At 45.9% G+C, this 10,486-nt stretch overlaps 1 protein-coding gene across 1 annotated transcript; it reads right to left on the bottom strand.

Annotated features, from left to right (window-relative positions):
* Positions 1–4,017: 4,017 nt before the first annotated feature.
* ARC (activity regulated cytoskeleton associated protein) lies at positions 4,018–10,188 on the bottom strand. The gene is made up of 3 exons (XM_087734525.1): positions 6,943–10,188; positions 6,195–6,362; positions 4,018–5,796 (listed from the first exon to the last, which is right to left on the bottom strand). Exon 1 carries the CDS (start codon positions 9,682–9,684, stop codon positions 8,470–8,472), a length of 1,215 nt encoding a protein of 404 aa, XP_087590651.1. The 5' UTR covers positions 9,685–10,188; the 3' UTR covers positions 4,018–5,796; positions 6,195–6,362; positions 6,943–8,469.
* Positions 10,189–10,486: the final 298 nt, after the last annotated feature.

Below are 10,486 nucleotides of genomic sequence, written 5' to 3'. Positions count from 1 at the left end.
CTGCCTTCATTGAGGGCTCTTTTATGCTATTGTCATCTTCCCCTTAACCACAGTTGTGATGCAGGGACACAACACAGCCAGCTGGATGGAGGGCTAGATGAGTGTGCAGGGTGGATAGGACATAGCTGAGATCCTGAGCCAGTGGGAGATGACAATACAAACCACAATGACCAGTAGTCTACATCTGCCTCCACAGCACAACATGGACAACTTTTTGCCATCCAGAGCCTCTTGGCAATTCCCATTGTTCTTGTTCCCTTTGTTTCTACTTTGAGATGAAGAAAGCACAAATGGACCCTGAACTCCAGGGCAGGCTATAACTGAACATCAGCGTAGACTACCTCAAGTACTGCACTGATACCACTGCCTAAGCTGAGGACAAGCTTTAAGGTGACAACCTTAAGTTTGGCTTTTGCTGGTGTCAAAATTGGCAGTGAATTTGGACCCTCCAGTGAGTGGATTTGTAATTTTTCAACTGAGTAACATAGGCTCTGTAATCCTAGTTACAAAGAGGGATCATTCCTCCACACTGTTAGGAAAATAACTTCATTTTGGGTAAGGAAGGGATTCGCACCATTCCACTGACACGCAGAAAATTCTGTGTCACTGAAGTGTGCAGCATAGTAGCACAGAGGCTGTATTTTTTGCAACAAGGGAAATAATGGAGTTTTTTTACTTGAATAGTCAAATCAGGAAAGGGCAAAATGGGGCAAGATCAAGTTAGAAGAGAAACTCTCCTAATATCTTAATGGATTAAATCGAAGGTGAAAAGAGATTTGTTCTTGCACCAACTCAGCACATGTCTCTGAGTCCCAAAACAGTTCATTCCATTTATTTTTTTTCTAACCTTTCTCTTCTTTTTTTTTTTTTACTTTTTTTTTGTGTTTTTTTCAAGTTGAAGTCAGTTTTTAAGTGATGCTTTTTAGAAACAAAAAGTCAAAAACATTCATTTTGAAAATGTCAAGGTTCTATTCCTTTAGAAAAAAAGAAGCACTTTATGCCAGCAAGTAGGTCTGTAAGCTTCAGGACTAAATGAAATCTGATTTTCTAGGGACTTACGGCTTGTGTTTCAATTCTTTTATCTAATATTGGCTGAGCATATTCAGTTTGTGCTTATGTGGGAGCAATGGAACTACTGTCCTCTTCAGCAACTCTATCTCAGTAACATGTAGGCTTTTAGAGACTTTGGGAGTCTGTTTTTGCATGGTACAAGTTAAGTTGGAAGTTAATAAACATGTAAGGGGGAAAAGATTGAAAAACACACTGATACTGCATGATCACTTTAAATTTCAGAAATGTGACCCTAAAAAGTCCTAAATGTAGCCTAAAAAATAATGAAAATGGCTGCCCCTTCAATAATTATCACCTAGGTTTTTTTCACCTAAAACTGTTTGCTGAATTGAGCCCAATTTTGCACATAGCAATCCTCCTTTCAATTTTTAATGATTAGATATTAGCTGTAAAAAAGCATGTCACCTGCCTGCAATTCATACTTAGTATGAATTAGTATCTGTAGCAATAGGTCTAAGATAACATCCAGCTCCACGATCAGTTTGAGCACCCAGAGTTCACCACAGCTTCATATTGACATGAGAAGTGGAGCCTTTATAGCCGATTGTGTCAATAATGAAAGTTTCACAGCCTCCTTAATTACACATTGCTTTGCTGGAAAAAGTGGCTCCAGGGGAGCAGTTAGGCTGTGCACAAACAGATACCTGCCTGAAAATTCAATAAATATGATTTACATGAATGACTTTGATTAAAAAAGAAGGAGATAGAAGAAAAAAAAAAGAAGAACAAATTTTTCATATATGAATGCAATACTCTGAGAAGGTCCATCTTAGCACTTTCTTTAAGCTGTCTTGAATAAGCAAATTAAGGACCGTATCAGTATAGCCAAGATAAAGAGAGAAGGAAAAAAAATACTATAAAGTAAGTGTGAATTAATTTTTTTTTTTCAATTCTATAAGTGCTTGACCCCACATGGCTTCTCCACCAGTGGAAGGTTGCTTGTGAATATCTCTGCATCTTGGCTCATGCCCCAGAAAACACAGGGATGGTTCCCACTTTGATTTTGGCGGGGTTTTCAACCAGTTTGAGCCAGTTAATCCATCGCTGGGCTATATCTATCCCAAGTGACTCCTTACTGATAGAGTCAGGAGCAGTAATAAGGCATTTCTTCATTAAATAAAGGTGTAGGCCCAGTGACTCTCTAGTGATTTTCATCTGGAACAGTCAGAAAGAAAGTAAATAACAATTATTAGATTCAAATCTGGAAGGCTCTGGAACAAAATTGGAAACCTTACGAATTTATCCAGCTCAGTCAGGCGTTTCCTAGCCTCATTGACCTTTCCCACCTCCCTCAGGCAGGGCATTCCCATCCTGTCTATCTTCCTCCACCATAACTTGGCCATCAGTCCTCCTCACCTCTCCACACTGACCTCTCATCGTCCCTTCTCTCCTTTCCCTCGGACCTCCTCCACTGAAGCAACCACTGATCTTGTGTCACTGAAGCTGTGGGATTGAGCCATGTGGGGATGAATGATGACAAGGACAGATTTTTCTCTTTATAACCTTTTTTTATTGATTCCCACAGTGTACAGTGGAGTTCTGCCCCCCTCTGCTGGAAGAGCTCAGCACCTCCAGCTGAGCAGCTCTTGCTTTTCTTGCAAGGCACTGAGTTGGTCCTTGCAGGAGACCCAGCCCTTTGGCCATATCCATAGACTGTGCAAAGTCTAACCTTGCTCTCCTACCCAGTTTCTCCTATACTGTCCCAGGATGGGATGACACTGGCTTCACCCCTGTTGCTTGGCTGTCCCCTCAATGCTTGTTTTTCATCTCTTTATTGATAACAGTAGTTGAGGGCACAAAGGCAGATTTAGCTGTGGACCCAAACTGCATCTTCAAGGTTTATTTCTCACTCTTGATAAGAGTTTGTGGTTGAATGAACCGTAAAGAGCTGAAGACGCAAGGGTTAGCAACTGTCCTTTAGGCATCCTTGGCCATCAGACCATGTTCTGCCTTTCCAACCTGAATTCAAAAGGGATATCTAGGAGGTGCATCTGGCAATGTACATTTAGTGCCTGTTGTGAAAGGAATGAGACTGTTTCTCCAGCTGACCTACCAAAGTGCACATTAGCAGTGGCATCACACCCTGGACTGTTAGTCCTAACACCCTCCTTGTTGGAGAGAGACCAGGGACGGAGCACAGAATGGGGGCTAAATCCACCTGAGTGCAAAACCTTTTCAGAAGAGGAGGATTTGCAGATGCAGAGCAGAGCCCTCTATCCCCATGGACTGAAGGTCTTTGGGGTCAGATCTTTGAGACCAGCCTATCGTGAATATACTCATTTCAGTGTAAAACACTCTGAGCTACACCTGCTGGTATGTTCCCTTCCTCCAGTCCCAAAGACCCAGAAGTGGTTTAAAGGTAATGAACCCAAGGAATGGAGAATAACCCTGTTGTAGAGGAATGCTTTAGGTAGCAAAGCACCAGCCTAACAGTAGCTCCTGGCTCTGTGGTGCTGAGTGCTGACTCTTCTGACTGCTGAAGTCTCTTTGGATATCAGGTAGAGCTGATTCAGGCTTAGCAATTTCTTTACCTTGCCCTGACTTGCCTCAGGTCTTCTATGCATATTATCTCTCAGGCACAGGTGGGAATGTGATTGCCCTCTGTTTCAATAGCCTTTCACTTAGCTGTACCCAACAAGAGCCCTGCACAATCCAGTCTCAGAAGGGACCATTTCTCCCAGCCTCATCGGCTACATTTGACTCAGTCTGAGGTGCTAAACAACCCCCTTAAAACACCTCCATACTTTCTATATCCAACCCCTCTTCTCCAAAGGCCCAGTACATTTCATTTTTATGTCAGTCTTCTGCTTTTGCTGAGCAGGAAGATTTCATGAGTCAAATAAGTCCAAATGGCTGACAAGACCAAATCTTCAGAGGGCAATGGATACTTGAGTCTCCCATGAACCAAGGAAAAAGACCAGAAAGCGAGGCACAAAGAAATTGAAGCAGATATTTCAAAGTTTTATTGTATAAATCTACAAAAGGCTTTGCTACAATAGCAAATAGAGTGTAGCACTATTCTATTGACAGGTTCTAGTGGCTTGGTGTGATCTTGTAACTCCAACATGACACATGACAAATAAACTGCCTGATACAGTCAGATCTAGGGCAAGTGATGTCGGCTTACAAAGACCTTTTGGCTTTAACCCCTACAACCTGTAGTGATTCAATGTATTTGCCTTTTGTACAAGGTTCTTTGAATTAATAATATCTCTAGTAAAAATAAAAACTCTAAAGTAGTTTTGTCAGAGTCAAATGTAAAATCACCTAAGGAAAAAAAATCCAGTGGTTGAAATTCATTAAAGTTTCACAGACACAACACATACACACGTCTTCATTCACGTGACTCTGCCCCAGGAAAATAAACTACCAGTCCTTCCTGGAGGGACTGGTAATATAAACCAGGGTGCTACAAATAAAGCTCCAATTTCTAGGAGCAATAAATGAAATAAAATCAGTCCAGGAGATTCAGTTCTGCACACTCCAAAAAGTCAGCTGAAAATGTATAAACCTCAGGACCAAATGATCAAGTAGCACAGACTGGCTAATTCATTAAAAAGGCAGGAAAGTCTATGGAAAAATAAAATGTGTATTGAGGCAGTCAGGTCCCTTGAAGGGGACTGTGGAAATTAGCACCTCAAAATCAAACATCATTTCAACCTTGGGATGATGCCTATGAAGTCTGCCTTTACATGGTTTTACATAATTTTCCAGTCCTGGGCATTTTTGCTGAGCATTGTTGGAATGCACGTTAGGTCCCATTGGCTTAGTTCAAATGCAACAAAACACCACAGAATTTGGTTAGGTGGATTTGATTGCTCAACACACATACACCCGCACTGACACGCACACATGCATACCCGGGACAGTTGGCTCTGGAAGAGAGAGGAACCAACTGGACCTCTTCAGCTGAGATGTGAACCAAAACTGTCTTGTTCAACTTACTCGAGCTCTTGTCTTTTGCACAAGTTTTGCACTCCCTGGGTCTGGATGGAAACAGTCATGCCAAAGCCAGCACAAGAACCCCGGTTCTTGCAGTAACTCTGGCCCATGCAGATCCAAGAAGCGCCTGCTGTCTCACAAGAGTCTTCCTTCTGGCAAGACAGCTGGCTGAATTGTGCAGGCTCAAGCAGTTCAGACAAGCATCTAGACCGCAGGATGCTTCTCCGAACCTCCAGAGCCCTTTGAGGTTTGAAAACTGATACCCGCATGAAATGAAGTTACCCTCAACTCAGGAAAAATGAGTTACAGCATTAACAGCGTGGAGGGTTCATAGCCTAGGTAGGATCAGTCATTTGGCAAAGTTAATCAGAAAAGTTTTTTTAACTGATAATCTAATGAAGATTTCTTTAGGTGAGTCCCAGTAGCCCCAAATTGCAGAGGTATGGTATCATCTCAACAGACAGTCAGTACAAGCCCAGCATCGTTGCTGTCCCCAAAGCCCAGACTTGGTTCTTCTGTTCTGCCTCTTGGTTTCTCTTTTCATTCTCAACACTTTCTTCTGTGCTTGGAGTACCTGAACCAGCTCAGTCTTTTCTTCGTCCTGTTGGAAGTGGCTTCCTCCTTTCATTCTGGCTCTCACCACCTTGAACACGGCATTGGACTGTGTGGGAGGCTCTTTGGTGCATGATTTGCCCTCTGTCTTCCTGCAGCACTCGTTTCTCCCCTGGGAAAGCAGGACTCTTGGACACAGAGAAGGAAACTCAGCAACAGCAGCAGGAATCTCTGTAAAATAAAAAAAATGCAGCAGCTCAGGTTAGATATCCAAAGTAGAGAGTACAGGGGATTTCTCAGGAGATGGGGTTGTTTTCAGCTGTGCCCACTAGGTGTCTGCAGCGTGGATATCCCACTAGATATTGGTATCTAAGCATTTGCCAACGGTCCAGCAGAAAGCAATGCATGATGCACGCTGTCCCCAGAACATTAATCATTGGGGCTGGTGTTTGGGTTCCTACATCAAGAAGCTGAAATCCCACCTGTCTGGTGGTGCCAGCCTCTTGCAACCCTTAGGGCTGAGGTCTCAAGACCAGCACAGATATTTTCACCTGGGCTATTCAGTATCTCATGTCAGGGCACTGGGGAGGCTAAGACAGTCCCACAAGGGTAAGATGAGAGGTAATTACCTGTGCCAGTCTTTCCTTCAGATGGTGGATCCGGCAGTCGGTGGCTGGGGAACCTGACAGCAGGTCTGATGTTGAATCCTTGGTTTTGAAGCTTTTCCCTTTGGCTTTCCTTCCAAATTCTGAGCACTGTGAAGTGATTCCTTCTCAGAGGAGGATCTGTGTGAGTCACTGTAACCAAGAGAAGATAATGCTTGTAATGCACGGCCAGCTCATCCTCAGCAGTGACACCCACTCCCCCACCACTCATCCCAGGTCATTAGTGAGAAATGCTCCCTTCTCTCTGCAGACACAGCCACTGCCAAACTAACTCACTCTGAACAAGTGAGAGGAGAGCCCCCACCATTCCTGAGACTGACTCACTTCTAGCAAGAGTGCCGAGCAGATATGCATCTCCTTTGTGCTGTGCGTGGACCTGTGATGTGTTGTCCCAGCTGGGGAGTCAAGCCCAGACCTTCATGGGGCAGGTCCTTGGGTGGACTAACAAAGAAACTTCCCATTTCCTCTCCATTTTAATCAGAAAGTGCAAGATACTGTCCTGTTTGGAAACTTTTCCCACTCACTGTCCTTTATTTCCCTTTGGCTGCCTCTCCCTTCCCCTTTCTCCCAACCCTAATCTGTCACTCACAATGCTTCATGTCCCATTTCAGTTTTTTTTTTTTTTATCCCAGTGCAAGGTTCCTACTGGAAGGGCTATAGCTAATTTAGGTCTGAGGAGTGCAGAGAAGAGAATGTCAGAGAGTTGCCTTACCTTCAGCCTCTTGGAAGGAGGCACACCAAAGGCCTTCTGAGCCACCGATGCCACATGTCACTGATGTAGTAGTGCCAGGAGCATTCCAGGGGCACTCCTGTTGCTGCATCCCTGCTGCATCTCTTGCGGAGGTGGTGTTTATTTGGTCTGGTGGTGAATGCAGATGATGCTCAAGATGTGTCCAGCCTCAAGAAACTTTGAAGAGCCAAACTTCCTGAATATGTCTTAGAGCAGTTTCATCTCAAAGTCCTATCATCAGGTGTTAGCCAAAGCAAGGTGAACGCTGAGCATTACTGTCTCAACATGGAAAATGTCACAGAGTCCAAGTCTGTCTCCATCCATGGCAAGGAGATGTTTTAGGAAGTTCTTTGTGAATAGAAAATGCTCTGTCCTCAGGTGCTCCAGGACAGGGGTGCCAGGCTTTCCAAGAGCATTTTGAGTCTGTCTGTGTGAGTAGAAACTCCTTGTTGTGAGGCACAAGCTGAAACTGTGCTGGGACACACAGCTCCTCTTTTCACTTCTTTTTGCTTTTACATGGCAAAAGCTCCTGTTGTCTCCACACATCAGCATGGACTCGATTTGCTGCTCTGGGGATATTTTGCTCTGGATTTAGGATGTGTTTGTTTGTTTCATTCAAAGTATAACAATTTATTTCTTTTACCTCCCCCCACCCTCTCAAAACAGCTCTGGTGCCTCCTCTCTCCACCTTTACACCCTCTCTTCTCTGAAAGGAAGCAGACTACCCCTTCAATAAATGAGCTCAGAATTTAATTTGAAACTCTGTTTCCTCCTGAATGCACAGTATAATGTGCAGAGAAAGGGTGAAATTTGCCTCTGCACTGCAGTGGCTTTGATTGGAGTGAGCAGAAACTAAGACAAGAAGTAAACCAATAAGAGCCTCTTGAGAGAAAAAACATTAAAGCAGGTATTAGGTGCAGTGGAATGAAAAACATTAAAAATAATCCAGATTCTTAAAAGTTTTCAGTTCCTGAAGTCACAGAATTTCTTCTAAAAAAAAAAAAATCAAAAAAATTACTTAATCCTTTGGAGCAAGTAAGAACAGGAGATTGCCAAGTGCACAGAAGCCAGGACAGGGACACCTCTTAAGAAGAGGAAGGAGAGAAGAAGGAGAGACCCAGATGGGTAGGAACCCTCAGCCAGTTGCTGCACTCGTATGAAGTCCTTGAAAGGTGCCAGTGCTAAGAGGCTGCCTCTGAAGTTGGGAAATGTCTCTAGTTTCTTGTCAGGGATCTCATAAAATTGTCCGTTCCCCACAGTGGTGCAAGCAATATCTCCAGCACCACCATATTGCATGGCTCAGGTGAGGTGGGCAACCACATCCTAAGGTGCCTCTCCCCCATTGCCTCCCTCCCCCCACAAGCAAAGTTAATTCCTCTGCTATGGGCTGTTGGACTGAGCACACATCATGTCTCGTCTCAGCCAGAACCTCTCTCCAAGGAGAAGCTTCCTAAATACGCCCCCTTCTCCCTTTCATGTAACCCAGACTGCTACCTCCCTTGGACTAGCTCATATGACAGTAGCTGGTGGGCTAGGGGGCTCAGGTTGAGTCCCATTGCTCGGCACAGGACTGGCAGTGGTTGAGGGAGGCACGCTCTCCACAGAATCTCCTGATGGAATCTCAGGGGTCCTCTGTGGGCTGGGCTCCTCAGAGTGGTCCATGTTGCCTTGGACTTCCTTCCCTCTTTGGATCAGCTGCTCTAAAGTCTTGGGCAAGGGGTAACTCAAGAAGCGCTTCAGTTTGGGCTGGAGGGTGCCTACCACATACTGGATAATTTCCTCCTCATCTGCATCAACATAGAGGGTCTGGTACAAGTCTCTCTTGCGCCAAAGGAACTGGTCCAGGGGCTCCCCCTCTTTCTGGGGCAAATCCAGCTCCCTTTTGATAGCATCCCTAGTCAGAGTCCCCTCGCTGTATTGCAGAAACTCCTTCTTGAACTCAACCCAGTTCTTGACAGAGTCCTGCTTGTATTCCCACCACTTTTTAGCTGGGCCATTCATGTGGTTTTGGATCTGAGACAGCCAGTACTCCTCTGTTCCACCCACCTGCTTTAAGTATTCCTCCAAGTGGCTCAAGAACTCCCGGGGATCCTCAAAGACCTGAGTCTCCACTGGGGAGGCTGGAGCATCCTCTGACACAGAGACCCACTGGTAGGAATCATGGGCCTGAGGGATGCTGGGCACCTCCCCAGGAGGAGGGGTCAGCGCATACATTTGGCTCATATCAAGGGCATAGTCATAAATCTCCCCCTCACTTGGCCTTATCTCTGGGCCTCCCACCCCAACGGACACAGTCTGCTTGCCATGGTCCCCAGGACAGTATTTGCCTCCCATGGACTCCAGACGGTCCGCCCACTTCTCCAGACGGAAAAAGACCTCCTTCCAAACATTCATCTCTCTCTTGACCCACCTCTCCAGATGGGCAATGGTTTCCTGGCACCTGGCCAGGCAGGCCTTGATGGACTTCTTCCATCTTTGGTTATCAGTTGGGACGTGGTCCTCTAAGTTATTCTCTAACTTCCCCACTGATTTCTGCAAGCCTTTCAGCTCGCGCTCCACCTGCTTGGAGACCTCAGACAGGAGGTGCCGGTGGGTCCTCCTGACATGCTCCAACATTTCTGCCCTGCATTTCCCTATCTGCAGGATCACATTGGGCTTGTTGGCAACTCCACGGTGCCCCTGGAAGGAGTGGATGCCTGCATTGGTGACATTATCCAGCTGCATGGCTCCGACCGTGTGAGTGTCAAACACAGAAAGAACTGGGTTGTAAGCCCTGGCACTAGAGCTGGCTCTCAAAAACCCCACCACAACACTTCCCAAAAGACACACAGAGACTTATAAACCCCCCTCAAAGGACTTTTCGACACAAACACAACCAAATCAGATATCACCGCAGAGCAAGCTGTTCGGTCCCCGTGGATCCCAGAGAGAGTTGTAGGCAAATTTCTCCCGGTGTCTAGCTGGAAATGCCGCTCTCACGTGCTCAGGGTGTCTCAGAGAGAGCCAGGATCCTCCAGGAACAAGGAGAGGAGTTGGCTAAGACGTCCAGCCCCACACGCGTGCCCGCTACCTGCTTATCCGGAGCTGAGAATCTCGAACAGCAGAGTCCTCACTGGAGAAAAACACACAGAGATGCACACAGAAGCTGCAGGCTGCTGCAAAAATCCCGGTGATTTCTCCTCTGGTAAACTTGGCAAGTCAAAAGCGCTTTCACTAGAGATGCGAAGAGCTGCTTCTCTTCCCTGTCTGAACTGCCACTAGTCCAGGCTCTTCCATCTACTTATACCCCACACAGCTCAACATGTGGGTGGTGCCCTGCCTCCTTGCACACTCTCAGCGCAGCGTTCATTGGAGGAAAAGCAAGGCTGGTGTCTGTGGCAACCCAGTTCTTGGCAGCCTCCCCTTGCTTCCCACCCCCTCACGCACGCCCCCAGACTCGACGCGAGAAGCACTTGAAAGGTGCTGGAGACAGTTGGACAGATGGATGAGTAATCGCACCTTCCGCCTTTCAGATTGCAGGAAAAAC

The sequence above is a fragment of the Nipponia nippon genome, unplaced genomic scaffold (assembly GCF_047370975.1).
Source record: "Nipponia nippon isolate SJK-2023a ecotype South Korea unplaced genomic scaffold, ASM4737097v1 scaffold_1, whole genome shotgun sequence".
Taxonomy (NCBI): domain Eukaryota; kingdom Metazoa; phylum Chordata; class Aves; order Pelecaniformes; family Threskiornithidae; genus Nipponia; species Nipponia nippon.
This window is presented reverse-complemented; position numbering and strand designations above follow the sequence as displayed.